Source organism: Amblyomma maculatum, chromosome 10, assembly GCF_055883805.1.
Source record: "Amblyomma maculatum isolate TAMU_Amacu chromosome 10, ASM5588380v1, whole genome shotgun sequence".
Lineage (NCBI taxonomy): Eukaryota > Metazoa > Arthropoda > Arachnida > Ixodida > Ixodidae > Amblyomma > Amblyomma maculatum.
Window position 1 is genome coordinate 21,657,999 of NC_139353.1, and position 20,417 is coordinate 21,678,415.

At 43.8% G+C, this 20,417-nt stretch overlaps 1 protein-coding gene across 2 annotated transcripts; it reads left to right on the forward strand.

Moving 5' to 3' along the window:
* The first annotated feature begins 318 nt into the window (after positions 1-318).
* On the forward strand, positions 319-19,136 carry LOC146175808 (BPTI/Kunitz domain-containing protein-like). 2 transcript variants are annotated; one of them, XM_084582166.1, is made up of 6 exons: positions 320-613; positions 5,376-5,606; positions 9,538-9,714; positions 12,491-12,664; positions 13,549-13,728; positions 18,894-19,136. In XM_084582166.1, exons 1-6 carry the CDS (start codon positions 514-516, stop codon positions 18,929-18,931), a joined length of 900 nt encoding a protein of 299 aa, XP_084438292.1. In that variant the 5' UTR covers positions 320-513; the 3' UTR covers positions 18,932-19,136. The 2 variants fall into 2 exon arrangements, with proteins under 2 accessions (XP_084438293.1, XP_084438292.1); XM_084582167.1 differs by lacking the exon at positions 5,376-5,606 and having other exon boundaries at positions 319-613.
* Positions 19,137-20,417: the final 1,281 nt, after the last annotated feature.

Genomic DNA, 20,417 nt, shown 5'->3' on the forward strand with positions numbered 1-20,417 from the left:
TAATACTTGCATTTTATAGCTCTTGCGTCCACTACGACATGCATTTGCTAGCTTTTCGTAAGAAATCTACAGCGCTCTCCTGCCAGTATGATCTTTTGTTATCGAGCCTGGCACGTATTCCCTTCATAATAATCAACACAAAGAATGATAGAATCCCAGATGAGCGCCCTAAAATGCTGCCGCTTTGACATAAATCAAGAAATGTCACGCATGTTGACATCAAAGCCTCTAGTCTGTTAGCCACGGGATCAAATGCTAACCAGAATTTCAGTTTAAATATCCTTAATGTCAAGTGCCCGAGATAGACAGGCGCTTTTCTTTGCATTAAGGGAAGACGCAAAGTTCATCTGAATGGACGCAGTATCATTGTTGCTCTCATCCCAGAACGTATCCACGACCTACAGATTTTAAAACAAACGACAAATTCCGCTCTGCGGCCGGCATCAAACACTGCACGAATAGGAAACGGTAGTTCTGTCTCATCAGCCACTCAGTTATGAGCCACCTTCTCACATGACGCGCGAAGGACAGTCCAGAGTGTCTTCGCGTCGTTTCTTAGTTGGTGTTTCTATGGGTTCGCTACAGCGTCATTTGCTATTTGCCATCCTTTTGGGTAAGTCCGAAGTAACAAGTTGTTTCTTTAATAAGTGTACGCTAAAGAAGAAAGCAGAATCAAGTGAAAACTATCCAACTTGGTGATCATTTTAATGCACCTTCAAGCAAACGCTTCACACTGCAACATTTATTGTCTGGCTCTAAGCAGTTTCAGCTTAACGTGCTTTCCACTGTCCGCATACTGGAGGATCGACAGAAGTGCCGGACGGCAATTCATTAGCGCAGCTCGAAGTCCTAGCTACCACGAAGAAATTATCCTTTAAATCACTAAACAAATGCATGCTGACACAATCAAACCTTAAAGTATGGTTACCTGAACTTAGCCTAAACCCCGAAGATTCATAATTGCAACGCGGAAGACCAGGTGACCGTGATCAGGCGTTATTGCAAAATATAAGCAGCAATAGTTCCACTCCTCTTTTAAAACAACTAAAATGTGGAAATGTTTCACTAGTTAAAAGCTACCATCCCTAATTTAGAGTCACAAACTTTATGAACCATTAGGGCGCAGGGATACACAAGGCGACGGCAAGTCATGCAAGAATGCAAGAAGGTCTCAAGCTTGTTTTCGCGGTTTAGGCCGTATTGGAACTATAGAATGCTTAAACAAGCATTGCAGCTATTGCGAAGCTCTTCACAATTGTGTAATCTCTAAGGCTTTGTAAGATTTATCATTTTCTTTTTACTAGTCTGTTAGCGAGTGATATGTAGCAGCCTGAAAGCCAGATCTCAAGCCTACACTGCGTTGTCGCTTTGCTCTCGTGCCGCAACAGCAAAAGTAAGCATGCGTCAGATCCCAGCATAGAGCGCATGTTTTAAACATATAGTGTCATGTTTTCCCTAATCGCATTTCTTACGATTAATTTAGAGAACCTTAGAATCACAGTTGTCATGTGAGAGGTTTACTGCTTCAAAGGCATGCTTCTAACCGGAGACGCTGGAAATAAAATGGGTATTCTGGACCTATTCCGCTTTTATATTTGTGCTGATGCTAATTTCAAATCGATAGCAGTATTGATACTAATTTTATTTTCAAATTAAATTTAACCGCGCCATGCTTTTCCCTCTTAATCTAAATAAGTAGTTACAGTTGGTGACTAATAAGATCTCTTTAAAGGTATCTCTAAAGCGTTAAATAATTGACTAGGCAGTCTACAAGCTACCTTTCAATGCAGAGGATTCACATTACATCCTTTTTAAATTACCAGAAACAAGTAGCTGAAAACAAAACTTCACCATTCTTATTCACATGAAAATGCATTTCAGAATGATAAAACTAAAAAGATACTGTCCGTATACAGAAAATAATCTAAGGGCATTGCTGCGCTCATCAATGTATTTGAAATCCTTCCCAAGAGACCGAATCATTGTTCTGTCAGTCCCTCTAAAAATGTCTAAAGGATGAGTGACAGCCATCGCACGTGAACTGAAAGCTGTGAAAATCTACTATGAGGTTTATCTCATCGGAAACTCGTGTTGTTGATAACATAAATGCTGCATTGCAGCTAGCGGAAACCTTTTACTAACGTTTTTCGAAGTGACAATGAAATAGTACTGGTCTGTCGTGTGTAGCTGTATATTGGAATCCGCGATTAGCCGAGATGGTCACAACCAATCTCTCAATAGTTTGAAGTACCATACATAATAAATGCTTTTTCTTACTTATGCTGTATGCATCATACGTTTTGCCTTTTTATTAGATAGAAATACAAATTAAATTATATTTACCACAAAATTACCCGCTTAATATTTACTGCCCCTCTTGAAGTACGAGTATATGTTTTTATTCGAAGACTTCTCATGTGGCATAGAATGGGGTTGCCCTATACTTGAAGTAAGTCGTATGATATACTGTCTTCAAGACACCGAAGGAATCTCCCGCTCTTACTGATGTTCATAAGCCGCAAGTGCAGGTCTTTCTCCCTTGTAGGCGACATTTCAACCTTTTGTAGTCGTCTTGTTCTTTATGCATATACATAAATCTTTCACGCAACCTACCTATCAAACACAGATATGCGTGCCATCTTAGGCGCAGGCGAAAAAAAAAAGGAAAGGAATGCGTAAGGAGGGCCTGCCGTTTGAGAAAGTAGTCAATGAATCTTGGAGAGAACGACGCTAAAAGGGAGAATAAATTCTTTCCTATCCCATAATACAACATTTTGGGCGAGTTGGTTACATACATTCATTATTACAGCGCAAAGACGACACAGAACAAGAGGAGGACACAACAGCGCTGTTGTGTCCTCCTCTTGTTGTGTGCCGTCTTTGCGCTGTAATAATGAATGAATTTCCTATCCCGCTGGCATCTATTCTGTCAAAGTTGCGACAGCATCGCATTATTGACACGCTGGTACAATGGAAATGAGCTTAGACTTATTCGAACTGTGCTGATACTAGCTCGGAGCTCTTTTAATGATTGATGTCAGTATCAGAAGGGTCATCGTTGTTTTTCTGCTTGCCTGGCCTCATTACGTACACAAGGGAGCGTGTAACAGTGTGCCGAATCTGTCATCGTTGTCATTCTCTCCAGATGTGGCAAATAAACTACAGACAAAAACTTCCGCCGTTGCGATGGTATCGATTTTCGCCAGAGCTACAAAACGTAATATTTTTTTTTCATCACTAAGCTATGGTATGTAGGGAAATTAATGCATTACTCCCGTGTAAACATACAGAAGCTTCACAGGGTGTTTGCCGTCTTTTTTCTCACGTATCCGATCCATTCTTACGCACCAACTGCCTATTGTTAAGAGGCAGCGCCCGTTGCTGAAGTTTTTTTTTTTTTTTATTTCCGAAGAAGTAGCGTGTGAAATTATTACAGGGAGGGCGTTGCATGTGTTAGGTTTTTTCAGCGTGATTCTCTATGCAATATTTGCTCGGCGTAAAGCAGATAAATCTTTTCCGCCATCTGTATGATAGTTTTTCTCAGAACACTCGTGCGAGGCGTTATACAATGGAGGCATAGGTAGGGACGTACAAAAGAGTGAAGAAAATGCAGGTACCGCCAGGAGCTTAGGTCTTTCAATTACATACCGGAACGTTATCAAGAGAGAAGTTTGGGGAGGGAACGGATCTTTTTTACCATGGAGGACGCACTGTCTAACCTGAAAGGAACCAGAAACAATAGACCATAGTTTTTTACATTGTTGGGAAGGGGTTTCCTCTTGGGGTGTCTTGCAATGAACAATAAGGAAGGATTTTCCTCAAGACTCGCATGGCATTCAATATTTGAGCATGGGTAATGAGGATGGGGTTTCATTTGATCCAATTATGCTTATGGGCCTCCACTCCACGCCGTGCTCGTGAGAAACAGATCGTAATTCTCCTTGTCTAGCGTAAAGATGATAGTGGCAATTACAATGACGGTGCATTTAGTTTATAACGATAATAACGATAGCAGCGATCACAATTACCATCCAGTTAGTGACTATGATGAAGATAGCAATTGTGAAGATGATAGTAGCGATGAGACAATGGCCTTGCATTTAATCAAAATAGTCCGGAAAGTGGCTTTCTCCATTTTCCGCTTTTAAGTATACTTAAGCGCAGTCCTGTACTTTTTGTTCACTAACTCCAGCCTCCATAGCCTTTTCTTCGTTATACTTTTTCTCAGCAGCCTTGAGCGATTGCGATCCTGAAGCATCTTCATCAACTTACTACGATACAAAGTGACACCAAAGGCGTGAACATCATTCGTGTCTCAGCTGTTGTTCTTGTGCAGGTTCTTACGGATTTTTTAGAGCTCTCCAAGCGTACCTGCATATGTGAGTTCACGAGCGGAGCCGCCACAAAGACCGTCACTAAACGTGCCGCGCACATCGTGTGCTTAACGGTTGTTTACAAAGCTTTATTCCAGGAACAAAGTTTGGTTTTTGCTTTTTAACATCCCAAAACAACTCAGGCTATGAGATACACCGTAGTGGAGGTCTTCCAAAATTCTGGCCACTGGAGTTTTTAAATGTGCACTCATCGCGCAGTACACAGGCGCTTTGTTTTTCGCCTCCCCCGCAAAAAAGCCACCGCGACTTGGACTATCCCACATCTTTCGGCACAGTAGTTGAGCGCCCTACCCACTCCACCAGCACAGGGGCAGGAATTAAGTTTACGCATTAAGGAAAAAACTTTATATGCCTCATTAGCAGCGTAATTTGCAGACTTAACCGCTATCTTTAAAACATTTGTCACCAAAATAAGCATGAAATCATCGTGACAGCCACGTAGGAGCCTTGGACACTGTCGCATCGTACCCTTACAAGTAGAGCTTCAATGTCCCCACATACGAACAGAAAACCGACAGCACATCCTCAGTTGGTGCATGACACCTTGCGTCTGATAGGCGATGTGCTGATAGGGGTTCTAGAGCTCAACGTGCCATCCGCGATTTACCCGAGGGCGAGAGAGTCACGACTTACGGCGGAATCATGAGCCGAAGAAAATTTCTCAGAAAAGAAAGAAGAGCCAGGAGCTCTGCGCCGGTCGCTGGTGTCTTTTTTCTCTTTTTCTGAGGATGTATCTGTGCTTCTTCTAAAGATGTCTCTTTGGCTCGCATGAAAGAGCTCAAATAAAAAAAAAAGAAAAATAAGGAGTGTTTTGTAACAGCAGATGAATACATACAAGCATCTCTCAGATTGTTCTTCTCCATATGCTGCAGAAACGCTTAAATAGCCGCGCTCAAATTTCGCATTAGGCAGTATAGTTTCATACCTTAAAATCTTTCACCTTGCTTTCAAACGTCATTGATAAGACCTTCACTCACTCAGGTCTGAGCTATGGCTCTTCAGAAGAAGACTATTCGTCGGAAGAGTGGAAAACAAGATACGCTCCTCTAAAGTGTGAAAAACAGCCCCATGTTGGCATTCGCTGGCCTGGAAAATTTCTAAGGTGGTTTTACAACACGACTTCGTCAAGATGTGAATCATTTCATTCAAGAGTAAACAACTCCAAAGGAAACAACTTTCCATCAAGGGAAGCCTGCAACAAATACTGCCGAGGTAATCAAATGCTCGTGGATATTTCATGACAATTGCCAAAATATTTCGTTGTATGTTCACACTAAATGATTCCTTTAACTTACTTGGAGCTTATTTGCCGCGTTTGTGAACTACTATAAGCACCAAAAAGGTCTTAATGGTGAAAAAGGGAACCGGTATCAGAGTTCCCAGTTTATCGGCCTCTGTGTTTATCTCTTGTAGGCGTTTCATATTGTTCTAGCTTGAAGAATTGAGATGCACCGTTATGGCATAATAGCGAAGCAGCGAGTGCACCCCAGGTATTCTTTTCAGTTGCCCATCTTTGTCCTGTATCACAATTACTTCATTTTGTCCCTTTTAAATGCTTGGACAGTATCACAAAATATCCAGCGAAAGTGCATATTTAGCCTAAATATCAACTCCTGAGATGAATCACAGCATCATGCTTTGTATGAGACTCCAAAGAAGCATTGCTGTCTTAGGCACGGGCATCTCATTTAGACAAGCATTGTTTCGTTTTGTAACCTCGAATGGGGCGAGTTTATGCCCCCTCCTCAAAGGTAAGCTGAAAAAAGTCGCTGCCCATCACATGCGATAGTATTTGTTGCTGTATTCTGTCATCTAACGAAACAATCTTCAAGGCACTTTTCGTTGAAATTCACGTCTATAAAAAGCGATATAGTACCAGAAGCCGAGTAGTCGAGGATCCTTCGCTCCACATGTCTTTCAACTGACATGCTAGCGCAAAAGGAAAACATGCATTGCTCTAAAGCAGTTGATACTGCTTTGATTCTCTTATGCATGCATGCAGCTGTAATTTTCCAGCACATTAAAATTCAGTGATAGCTTTATTGTGGTCTCATGTTTGAAAGATTTTGTAGGTAATGGATCTACCGGCGTATAGCCTCAAGCGTCGTACTATCAGATCAGATGTGTGGACATAGGAATCATAGGCTGTCCTGTTTCTCCTTTCAATGGGCCACAGAATGAATGACCAAGTAACTGTTTCGTGTAATATCTGAAGTACAGTTGTAAGCCGCCTTGTTTAGAGCGCGCCGAGAGTGCCCCGCGCAGCAAGCTACCGTCATCTAATGTTAGCCCCTGGGTTTGACTTATGCACTTATGCGTCCCGTACGCATGCGCGGCCAAAATAAAGCGGTGCCTGCTCGTGGGTTCTCGGCCTCATTTCCGCTCGTTGTTAGCGCTTAATGCCGCCAGGTACGTGTATAATGATATTTAACAGTGGCCGGTAAACCAAAGCGTTTCGCTAGAGTCTCGAAACGGCTAGAAGCGCAAGGGACATTGGGTGATCGCCAGGTTCAAAAGCAAGTGCAAGTGTTAGCGTATGATCGCGTGTTTCAAACACGCACCAAATCATAAGTGCGAGAATAGGCCTAGTTGGTAGTTTAGTGTCTTTTTTTGTCTTGTACAGTCTAGCACGATTTGGAGGTTATCGCGCAAGCGTCAATCAGCTTATAGCGTTTCTAGGCGCCTAGCGGTCGGCTTATGAACAGGGAAAATCGCGATTTCGCATTTTTCTCTCCCTCGTTCGCTGTTCTATGTAAAACCATCGCCCCCGCGACAAATTCACCACTATTTCTTTCTATTCTGAGCTTTCCGCTTCGTGCAATCAATTTTGGATTTGGTTACTTCCTATCTACGCGTACGACAACAACAATTAGTGGAAATACGCCACGTGCAGTACAACCCATGCCTGTTTGTTTGCTAAAGCAAAAAGAAAACACATAAAAAAATTGGCCGACGATTACGTTATTTCCTAATGCGAAATTTAAACGCAGCTCGTCAGCTGTTTCACCTTTTTCGATAGATTGAGGCAAACATTTCAAGCAAGACATGTATGTACTATTAAAGGCAACTATTTTATTTTTCACACATATTCCTTCAAGAGACACTCCATTAACAGTTCTTGACTGTCATGAAGGAAGCTTCGTGGTCGGAGAAATGAAGAGAGCAATTAAGCTATCGGGAGGTTGCGAGGGGCAGCGTGTGGGCCCATAGAAACGTTGCGCGGCTGAGAGATTAATGCCACAAGCTGCAGAAGAGAAGAAAGAACCTTCGCAAATATCTTAAACTGACTTGAAAACGCTGTAGCCAAAGTTAGCAAGTGTCTCCTCGAACGTCTAGCAATATATGTTTTAAAGCGCAATGAGGACGGGCTAGATCCGGGCCAGGCCTTCCTCGAAAGCCAAGGGACGATCGGCTTGAGATCCGGACTATCAAACTAGCTCTATATACGCAAAATACATCAAAATATGATGTTTTTCTCTGTGACTGTGTGAATTCTCGGTTACTGTACATGTTACCCTGCTGTTGGGTGTGGGCGCTCGCATTATTCATGAATTATTATCTTAGCAGTGGGTACCATGTGTGGTCACGCCTTCTACTTCAGCACTGAAGCGTGCCTGCCATAACTGGTTCACAGGAATGGAAGAGCGCAGTATATGTCACACGAAGGAAGGAAGGAAGGAAGGAAGGAAGGAAGGAAGGAAGGAAGGAAGGAAGGAAGGAAGGAAGGAAGGAAGGAAGGAAGGAAGGAAGGAAGGAAGGAAGGAAGGAAGGAAGGAAGGAAGGAAGGAAGGAAGGAAGGAAGGAAGGAAGGAAGGAAGGAAGGAAGGAAGGAAGGAAGGAAGGAAGGAAGGAAGGAAGGAAGGAAGGAAGGAAGGAAGGAAGGAAGGAAGGAAGGAAGGAGAAGGAAGGAAGGAAGGAAGGAAGGAAGGAAGGAAGGAAGGAAGGAAGGAAGGAAGGAGAAGGAAGGAAGGAAGGAAGGAAGGAAGGAAGGAAGGAAGGAAGGAAGGAAGGAAGGAAGGAAGGAAGGAAGGAAGGAAGGAAGGAAGGAAGGAAGGAAGGAAGGAAGGAAGGAAGGAAGGAAAGTGGAGCTGATTAAAAGGGAAAGGCCGAGTATCTGTCACAATTGTTTCTGTGGACACCTGAATCACGCCGTAAGGGAAGAAAGGAAGGTGGGAGTGAAAGTGGAGTTCGTTACGATGGACAACGCCGACGCCCCGAAACACAGGAACGGGCGCCAAAAAGCTGTGCTCTAAAAGATACTCTCCCAGAAGGGAGTGGCGGCTGCATAAGGAACCGCAAGGAGAGTGAGGAAAGCTGGCCTCATTTATCTCTTGCTAGGAAAGAGGATTCAGGGCCATGGTGTAGTTCATGTTCTCGATCGACGCTCACGCGATAACAAATCGCACTAGACTGTACGTGTGAGGTTACCACTACTCGCCATTTGTTGCAGATGTATTGTTTGACGGCGTTGAGCTCGGTTTCAGCTACAAGGGACACCACATTTTGAACCCATGAAGTTTTAGAAACTTGACTTCCTACCAAGGAAAACACAAGGGCGGCAAGTGGTGCGTATGCAGGAACGCGGGTTAATTAGCTCTCACTCGTGCTTGCTTGCCTGGCAGTCTCGTTACACTCGATAAACATGACTGCGTCGCGATGCCCTGGTAAACGTCACAGATTCACAAATACAGCAAGCGCGGTCCTAGCGACCCGAAAAGTACTCGCAAAGCGGAAGACGGGCAAGGAACCGGAGAGCAGGCATCTCTCTGATTTGCCGCGCATGCGCAAGAGACGCATAGCTCAAACACATAGGTTAACGTTAGATGTCGCTGACTTACTCCGCAGAGCGCCGTTGGCGCGCTTTAGACAAGGCTGCTCACCACTCTACATGGAGCTCTAAACAAAGGTTTGTAGAACATTTACGCTATTCGTTATTCTTTTATTGCTATTATTTTGCCCGCCTATTGAATATATTGCTACGAATATGCCGCTCTTTTAACTATTACTCAACCTTTTGAGGTCCGAAATACTGTAAAAAAGAACGTAAAGAAATATTTTGCCTCATGAGTAGCGCTTGACAAAAAGCGAAAATTTATGAACATATTTGAATATTTAGGCGATCTGCACATTTTTATTCATGCAGACGAACACTATGGAATGTGCGCCGATCCCAAGAACAGCAGCGTGTGCAGCAATACTTGGGAACAGCGCTTCTGGTTTAATCCGGACAACAAGACGTGTGAGCCTTATTTGTACCGTGGCTGCGATGGTAATACGAACAGTTTTCGGTCTCGTCTTCAGTGCATCGAACAGTGCTCTGGTAAGTAATATTCTCGATTACGACACGTTTGGTAAGTCTTCTTTTGTATCAAAGTACTTGACCTTCGGTGTACCAAACCCCGTTATTGAAGCATGAAACTATGTGGTTTGACGATTATGATGACACGAAACTGTCGTTTAGATTTGCCAGGTACATACATCAGTGAAATGTCTTGGCGGGCCGGTGAAAATCCCTGCCTTCCGCCCTCCTTTTCTCCTCCTCCTCCTCTTCCTCTTGACGGGTTTTGCGGCCGCTCAGTGTTTATGTCAATTAAATTTTCAGCCGGCTCATCAGTTTAATGAAAAGTCGTGATCAGAAGCTTTAATTTCTTACAATTCTTGCTGCTCTATTTTTGTATAGTTAGCCTTAGTATTAGCTGCGCTAATACAGATACCATGCCTTACACTATACCCTAATACATGGTTCTGTCCAAAGCTGAAGATCGCCTGGGTATACCATTTTATGATCTTTTAATGCAATAAAAAATTCTAAACGACGTTCCAGATGCTGTTGGGGGCCTGGGATGTCGCATCAAAGCAAAGGTTTCCGAAACACGAGCTGTGTATTGTATTGAAGGACAGAAATTTTTTAGTGTCATGCTCCGAGTTCGTTTCCGGACATTAAGGTGTCCGTTCTAAGACCTTTTAAGCCAAAAAGGACTATATTCGATAAGCGCTTCTTGATTTCTTAAGTCAGAATTAAAGGATCGCAATAAGCATTGGTCCGATGCACTGCTTTTGGTAAGGAGCTTTGCTGAAAACAAATACGGAATCCTCCCGGGGTTTTTGTTGTTGTTGTTGTTGTTGTTGTTCTAGGGTGATACTGCACATCGCTTATGGTTTAAGGAGCCCTCGTAGGACAACAGTGAGGCACGTACGAAAGAATTCCTTAGCAAAATAGACCCCCCCCCCCCCCCCCCCCCCCCCCAAAGTTCACGCGGCGCTCTCCCTCAACGTCAGATACCGCAGAAGCAGAAGGGGGGGAGGGGTCTCATATTTCCCCTACATGCTCACCTCCACCCACTCCTTCGATCGGCTAGCGTTCGAACGGCGCGTAGGTCTTGATGAGGGCGCTGCGTCGTTGCCGTGGGAAAGAGGGGGATAGAGACTACCACGCAACCGCCTTCGTTCCCAGCAGTATCTCAGCCGTGTTTTGAAGATTCAGACCTTTAGGCGACAAATTTCTGTCAGCTCACCCCATTTCATGCGCTAGGTCGCGAAGCTGAGCTCTACAGATGATTTTGGCTTCGAAACACTTTTACAAAGAGCTTCAAAACTTAAATTTCACTGCAGCTCTGCAAGTGCTATATTAGCAACATGGGTTCGTTTTACGAACTGCTTCTACGAAAAGAATACCTAGGCAACAGTTTATTCTGTGCACATTTCAAACACCGTCCTCACTTTGTTTTCCTCATCCTCTAATCCAGATTTGTAACCTGATTTAACAGAACTTGAAAAAATTGCGACGTTTCTTTTGTTCCAGTTTCAACATTCTCCACCGAAGCACGCTATATACGAATGCCGGTGTTAGTTGGAACGCACGTAAATTTTAATCGATCTCTGCATGTCCCGCAGATATTTTTTCAAAGCAGAAGTGCAGCTAGCAAACCTGAGTATTCCAAAAGATCGATTTGAAAATCAGGTGGCGCCTCAAATATTTCAGAAGCTAGCGAGCCGGAACCACTCACATTATACATAGCGCTGGATCGCCGCCAAGGCAATTTCTTTTCCCATCAGCGCTGCTTGCTCAAAAAAAACCACAACTCTTTCCTCTCCCCCTTTATTTTAAGTCTACGGGAGCTTTCTAGCATCCAAGGCGACATCAACGTCCTGTACAAAAAGTGTCATCGTGTGGGAGTGTGAACACCTTGCGGAAAGGAACACTACATCTCCTTGTGCATAATACTGATTGCAAAGAAGGCAAAAGAGACCATACGTGGCAAAATTGGTTTTAAAAAGGATTTAAATTCCAATAATAGTCACATTGAAGGACATAGCAAAAATATGACTACATTGCTAATTACTGCTATGAAAACGTAATGCAATTACTCCTAAATTACTTTTAGTGTTCTTTCAAACAAAAGCTAAGCACGTGTATAGCAAACAGAAATCTCTCTAGGTGCGATGCACATATAGATAGATAGATAAGCTTTATTTTCCATCAACGATGGAGCCAGACGAGGCTACAAGCTGCGGCCGCAACTTGGCTGATCCTCATCCCCCCCACCCCTCCCTTCTACATGAGAGCGACAGGTGGCACTTGAAAAGAAAGCATACAATACCAATGAGAATTTCCGGTTATACAAAAGATGTTGGCGTGGACAGTGCACAAGGTCAACAGCAATGTGCTGTGGCAAACAAAAATTCTAGGCCCGTAGTAGAGTCTAAGAGATCGAAACATTTGGTAACCATGAAAAAGGAGATGATCTACGCAACTCTCTTGCATTTGAAATCAATTAAGTCACATGCACGCACCGCATCCAAGAAAGGAGTATTATTTCTTCTTTCGGAGTGCGGAGTATTAAAAAATATTTGTTCTATTGAACTTGCATGCAAGGTTGGGATAAAATAACGCAGTCAGTTACATATGCGCATTTTGGCGAAGCCTTATGTAAAAAAAAAAAAAAAAAAAAAAGAATGGCGCGTGCGAAAAACAGATTGTTTTTTCCTCACGCCCCTTGCTTTTTTTTTTTTGGCGCTTCACCAAACCCAGCGCACTCTACCAAATAGCCCAAGAAAGGGACTAGATGCGAATACCTTTGCTCTCTATGTTACAGAATTTATAGACGACATTTGCCGTCTTCCGATAGACAGAGGGGATTGCTTATCGACAGACATCCGCTACGGCTACAATCCGGCCTTCAAAGCTTGTGAATCCTTCAACTATACGGGTTGCGGAGGAAACCGTAACAACTTCAGGTCAGCCCACAAGTGCTGGACAACATGCGCAAGTAGGTCTTGGTGATCTTTATTCCTTTTTCGTGTTTTGCTCTAGTGCACTCAGATAACCATCAATATTGCCTGATGTTTTATTGTTTGGCTTTCTTGTTGAATGTTTTCGTATATACGTCGAACTTCATTTGTTTCTTCATTATGCGCTAACTAATCTATTCCTCGCAGTATATAAAGCTGAAGAACTGTGTCATTTCTTATCTTTTATTTCTTGCGAAAACCAAAGTCATGAACAAATTGTACCAGAAAGCTTTTCGCGGACCTCCTGCATGCCTTGCCTGCATGCGCAAAATAAAGTGGGCCATATGATCATGTTTCTAAATAAAATAACATGAATGGTGTCCCCATTCCTTAATCAAGGCATATATTAAGAAAGAAGATGTAATTACATGCCACATTTAGATACAGTCAATATAGCTAAAGCAACCGAGTCTTGCAGATGAACACTTCTCTGTAGTTCCTTTGTTTTCCTGGGCATTTCGATGGCCAAAGATAGTCATATAAGAAGTTAGCAAAACATTATGTCATTAAATGTGTCTATGGAATTAACAATGGCGGGACGGTCTATCTTTGTGGCGAATTATGTTCTACGGCGAACAAGTTGCTGCAAGTAAGTTATCTCTCATTAAAGAACCGATGCATCTTCCCTTCACACAAGAGTACTCTTCAGTAGAACGCTTCCATAGAACTCTAGATTACTGCCCGCATACCACTCTTTTTCTTCTACTATATGGCAAGCGCGAAATCTAAATTCTCATCAACCGAACACAATAATGTGAGACACTCCTACTCGTGTGCTATCCTGTCATGCCTACAGTGCTCTCCTCGACATACATCGCGGTAGGCTGCCGTCTCCTAGTAATCAATTTTACTTGTTTTACAGAGAACTCAAGGTGTCTAAAGCACACGCAAGAGAATTCCGAATGGTACAGATTGAGGAAAAGCTATTACTACAACTCGACTTTGAATGAATGCAGGCTGACAAAAACATTTTTTAGAAAAGGTATGGGGCCTAAATACAACAGATTTCCCACCGTCACCGAGTGCCAGCGGGTTTGTATGCGTAAGTGTGTTGCCTAATGTCTACATCGTCATGAATTTTTTGTGTATGCAATGGTTCATGATATCATCAGTAGCAATGCAAGGCATATCCTACCCTAGCGTGAAGCGAAACGAGTCGGATATTTTAGACATAAACAAGTAAATCAATTCGTTACGCATATCCCTCTCCAAAGATTGTCTTTTGACAGTTGATAAAAGGTTTCTTCAAATCCCCTACATCAGTGTGCTTATATTGTACCGCTTTACAGGTAATCGATGCTAGATATCGCTGACCATAAAATTAAAAGCACAGTTGGCGTCCATTATTCAACAAGAATTTTGCGCAAGTATACACAATTCCACAAATATATTATACAGCGTGGCAGTTAGACCGCTAGCTGCTGGAGACCTCCTTGAGGCTTATGTTATTTGTATGGATGCATCTGATCCTGATTTTTTTAAGTGCAACTGCAACGATCTTTCGAACATTTGGATGGATCATTACTTTATGATAAATAGATTTCTCGTTCTTCACCGCAAAAGCGCACATTTCGTTTTTTAAATATTTAGTTGAACCGTTAACGGCACTGAAAACTGGAAACAAAATCTTAAAGTGATTCAGGGGCTGTTTTACACGAAGTGTTGCAATGCTTTCACGAACATGAAAATGAAAACACCTGTTCATGCGCTGAATCGCAGCAATATAAGCTGAATGCAATGTGCGCTTCCATGAAATGCCTAAAATGATGCAATACAAAGCCAATTTTTTTTTCTGAAGCGAGAAGTGGATATTGTAACAGTTAAAGGTGTGGTAGTTTCCAACAGATGCGGGGTAGGCGTCAACCTACCCGCCTACACGACGGCCTGCAGCCCTTGGACCCGGGCGGCGTGTTCGGCCAGTCGGATTACACCTATCTGAGTCTCAGGGTGTGAGCTCAATAGTAGAGTCTGCCAAAATTCTTCCGTTTTTGTCTGTTCATTTATATATTTTATTTCTGGACACGTCCATATCATATGTACCAGATCCGCCTTATCCTGACATAGTTTGCACCTAACTGAGAATTGCTCCGGGTACCACTGACTTAAAGTAACTGAGTTAAAGTGTAGAGCTCATCAAAATCGAAGTCCAAGAAAAAGGAAACTTTAAGAACTGACTTCCTTTGGAAAAAAATATAACATGGAATTGGATGGCCTAAATTACAAATGAAAACGAGATGAAGCCTCGTATATCGGGTCCGCTAACTTTAGCCAAGGATTAAAAATAAAACATTTGAGATAGTCCAAAGAAACCAATTTTATAAAGCAGCCAACCACCTGGCGCAACAAAGGCAATTCTCCTACGTTCAAGTTAACTAAATAATAATGACGATATTTTTTATAATTTACTGGCTATTGCCTCTAGACAATAAATGCGATTTTCAAATTTGGAGAGCACCTTCTGAAACCCCCATTTCATTTATTTCCTATACAGGAAGCCTCACGTGTATCATTTTTCCAAGCTCTAAAGAAAGCCAGCGGAATGCAAATATATCGTATGACTAGCGTATCATGCGCCACAATCCGCCTTTTGCGCGAGTTTTCTGCGCATGCGCGAAGTCGTAGCGGCGACCGATGAAAACACATTGGACGGCGTCGACAGTGTTTCTCGGCGCCGCCAGTGCACGGGGGCTGGCGGCACCGGGCGGCACGGTGACCGTCACAGGCTTGCAAAGCGATGCCAACCACAACTGCCGCGTATGGTTGCCACTCTCTAGGCGTGCCGGGATGCAGGACATGGTTTTTCAAGTTCCTTTCGGCGAGCCGCGACCAACTACGACGTGAAGCTTGAATTAGAGCCACCAAGCGTCAAGATGTGAATGGCCGACCTTATCAACCTTCGCTACAGGTATGTATGCCTCTAAATGAAATGTGCATGATGAACAGTATCTACTGGAGTTTGCACCAAGCCTGTAACCCACCAGCGATAGCCGCAATGAGCATTTGTTCGGCGCGTATTTAGTTTATATGCGACGGAGCCTGAGGGCGATGTATTTTGTCGTTTGTTTTCTTTATGCGCGAAGGGACAGGGTAGCGCAGATATCACAAGTGCCTGTGTGCGCTAGACCGTAATATTTGGCATGTTTTATCGCGACTGCCGCCTGACTGAAAAGAAAAAAAATTTGGGAGTTTGTTGTGATGCACCGCCGTTCGCGAGCCGAGTGGTTGAGCTGGTCATCAGACTCGCGAACATCAGTGCATTAAAACGCCGTATTTTTTTTTCTTGTTAGTCAGGTGGCAGTCACGATAAAACATGCTAAATATTATTACGGCCTAGCGCATACAGCCGCTGTGATATCTAAGCTACCTAGCCCTTTCGCACATAAAGAAAATAAAGGACAAAATACATCGCCTTCAGGCCCCGGTGCAACTAAAGCAAACACGTACCGAAGAAATCCTCATTGCAGCTATCACTTGTGCGTTACAGGCTGGGTGCAAACTGCACTAGGTACCTTTCATCATGCGTATTTCCTTTAAATGCATACATACCTGTCGTATCTGCGTTTTTGCCGCTCGGGGCATATGACGCACTTGACACTCTTGCACGACGCACGGTACTCTTTTTTTTACCTTAAAGGCTCGCCTTCGTGCACGCCAAAGCATTCGGATTTTGTTCCTTCAGTGTACGCAATCAGATGCACATAGTTAGGGAGCTTGATGATTGTCGTCTTCGTCCAACCGTTTGCAACGGCAAGGAAACCGCCCGGCACATATGAGTCTCCTGGAGGGTCCATGCTCGTTCACTGGTAGAGTGGATTGCTCTGGACGTAGAACAGCGTTGGTTCCTAACCGAGATGCGCATCCGATATGTAGGATATGCACATGTGTCACCAAGTCGTTGATTCCGCAGAACTCACAACGGAGGCAGAAAGGTTCTGGATCGTTTCACAACAGAATGACCATTCTCTGTGCACCGAGAACCTTTTCACCACTGAGACCACATCCGTTCTGACTACTGAGGGCAGACACCGGCTACAGCGCTGAATCATCCGTTGCCGGAAAAATGCAGCGCGTTTCCTGCAGGTGTGCATTCCGGCAGGGACAATGCCGTTTTCAGGGGGTGTGTGTGTAAGTGCTTCGTAGATGAAATCCTATAGCTGCACGCTTGTAGATGACGCGAGGAGGAAGCGACGCCCATTGCACCATGCTGGCGCCGCGGTGACCGCAATGCGCTCGGTTACTGAAGACACCCCGCGCATATGCGACACTCGTAAGTCACAGGAGACGATTCCACCTAGCTCTGCAGCATCAACAAACCCTTGGCTGCTTTGCCCTTTGAGATCCCTCCCTCTCTCTCTGCCTCCGCACTCTCCTGTCTGCCGAAAACCTGCACGCTGAGAGCGTCTCATTCTGTCACGTCCAACACGGCCCGCGCTACACGCTCTTACAATGCGAAAATAGTATTTGCGTGCGTTATGAGTGGATTATGAAAACGCTCTACCTTCCCCCATACTGCGTGAACATGATATGCTGCAATCACTGTCACTACTTTCCGCCCCGAGGCCAAAAAAGTGGAGAGCTTTCGCTTTCTACCTGCGTTGGCGTGGCCATTTCGCATGGTGAGCTTTCGCGTCGTCTGCTATACTGCCGTCCAATGTATTTCTCGCCCGCTCCCGCATGATGGCGCCACATCCTCCCGCAAAAGGCGGATTGTGGTGATCTCAATCATGGTTTGAGTGAACAAAATTAGCTGCGACAGTGACTCGACAGCCCAGTCCCAGCGGTAGCCTGATATGTTGGCGGTGGTTAAAGCCAGCGCGGTGAGTTCGCTGCGACTTGCACCAACACTTAGTACGCCTACTGCCTGAAAAGGACGAAATAACCACCGCAGACATATCGTCCTGCCGCTGCAACTAGGTCGCCGAGTCAAGGCCGCAGCTGATTTCCTTCACTAAAACATAGTTGAGGGAAGCACAATTGTAGCGCACGAATTCGTTACTCACGTGATATTTTTGTATTTCGAGGGCTTCCTTAAGAGCTTGAAAAAACGATTCACGTGAGGTTTTCTTCATCGGAAATAAATGGAATGAAGGTTTTAGGAGGTGCTCTCCAACTTTCCAAATCCATTTATTGTCTAAAGTAAATAGTTTGTAAATTAGAAAAAAATTATCTTAATTACTAATACCTTAATTGTAAAATAAAAAATTGTCTGTGATGTGCCATATAGCTGGAAGGTGTATACAAGTGGTTTCTCTGGCCTACCTCAAATGTTGCATATTTTGACCTTTAGCTAAAGCTAGCTTGGACATACTGTATAAGCCTCGTCAGTGCAATTAAACCTCGAAAAATAAGGGCTGAGCCGCTATACACTACTTATCTATACAGTATTCCCCGCTGCTCGGGTTATAGTACTTCTAGATCTACATAAACTTGTCATTTTGCTTATTCCGACAAGTTTAGCCTTGTGGTTTCCATTCTACTGCGTCCTGAAATGTTGACATTATAATCTATCTGCGTCGCTTTCCTGGGCAAAACATGCGCCTCATTGCACCCTGATAAATACCTATATATTTCCCAATCCAGCTTTCAGAGGCACAACAGGTGCTGACAGACAAATAGTAAGACAGAGCAAATAAGCAACTAAGCAACACCGAGATGTCAGAGTACAATAGTGAGACAGAGCAACCAAGCAATCCAGCAAATAAACAACACCGAGATGTCAGAGCTTCGTGCACTATCGATGCATTGTTTGAGTCGGAAGTCTTCTCGACTTTCAAAACCAAAACCTTATGGGGGAGAATTAGCAGCCTGGCGACGTTGAATAAACTCATCCGTCATTTATATTTTTAGGCCTAAGCACCTATTCGATCAGTTTCAGTTATGTTTAAAAACTTACGTATCATCGATTTGTAGACTTTAAACCAAAACTAGGTATACACTCTTTGTCAAAAGTATAGAGCCCAGGAAGTCGGCTTCTGAGCCGTGTTGTGGCACTGATTTAGCATTATCGGAAGTCCCCGTTCAAGAAGATAGGTTAAAAACTCACCATCAAGAGATTCGGAACACTGGAAATGCATTACAAGCCGCACGAAGTGGTTTAAGAGTATGCCCCCTGGGCTCAACACTTTTGACTAACACTGTACCATATCCTTGAGCCGATACAATGGAAACGACAAATCTGATAAATGTTATTCTTTGTTTCGCTTTCAGGAAAACACGTACCTAGAAGAACCTATCCCTTCAAATGAATACGGAAGTGGATCAAGTTTCACTGAGTATGCATTCACCTACTTCAAGTGGGGCTGCTGAACCATTTGTCAGACCTCATTCGAACAACCATTTAGTCTTTCCTTAACCCTGCAGATACTGTATAAAAGAAAGTAGATAATTTTATTTACCATTGCTAATATGCTAAGAGAAAGTTGTTTCAATAAATTTTAATCAAGGATGTCCTTCTCTAACAGTTTCGGGTCAGTTCTTCGGCCGTCCTTTTCTATTTTAGCCAGTACTTCTACTACTGTGCCTCCTCATCCGACGGGGATAGTATAAAGTCAGCCCACGCGACAGCCCACGATAACAGTATCATCAGCTCTGCCTGCTACGCTAAACCAGCAACGACAGGTTACTTACTTGGGAGTCTCCGCATCTGTCCTGTCGGGAACTCGGCCACCTATAGCATTCTTCCTGGACAGCATAAGCAACCGCCTTGTTGTTAAACGCCCTGAAAAAGAAAATGCTCCTTGGTAGACGTAACTCGCGCTGCCTCACCATGGCCAAAGCATCAGATGATGAATACTCAGCGATGGCCACGCAATGTAGAAGAACGCGGCAAACGAGAGTCACAAAACACACATCGTCTGTGCAGCTGCCTCGGCCACCCACCATGTAACAGCAGCAACTCTGAAGGCATCCACCATTTAAGAGGCTAAGGAAATGGCCCTTGCATTAGCCCTTGCTTGCCCCTGTACCAATAGTTTCATAACTGGTTTATAACGCGCCATCGCAATCTATTCCAAAAGCATCAACTGTATACGGTCTCAACGCGTATCCTGCACGACCGCACTCAGCAAGTCAAATATGGATTCTTGTCCCCCGTCAGGACACCCCGAAACAATGTGGTCAACCATATAGCCCGAGGTTTTACACACCGAATGTGAAACCCCGCAGAGCCGCACTTTTGCGAGAAAGAGCCAACCACGTATGCTAAATTCCCTACCCTGTAGTGCGAGCAGAGACAAGCATATCCGGCCCGCAGAGCTTGACAGAACGCAAGCCAGCACTTAACATGCATTACGCCGTCTGCAGGGTGTCGTGGCGGCACAAACCTATCCTGTCTGTTGGTTTGGAAGCTTTACCTACGCGTTTCCTAATCAGATCTTTCGTTTCCTTAGATAGTTTTGTGGTGTCCTCTCTAACTATCCTACTGCCTACCTCTACCGCGCACTCAGTAACGATATCTCTGCAATTTTTCGTTGCTTCTATGCTTAAGTCATCATCCTCGGTTAAAGCTGAATATATATTCTGTAGCGAGATCCTGAATTCTTCTGCCCTCCTCTTCACTACTAATTCGCTGATGGGCTTCTTTCCTACTAATCTGTTTTGTTCCCTCTTCAGATCTAGAGTAATACGAGACCTTACCATTCTGTTGTCACTTCATCGAACCTTTCCGATTAACTCTACATCCTGCATAATGCCGGGGTTAAAACACAATATGAAGTTAATTTTATTTTAGTC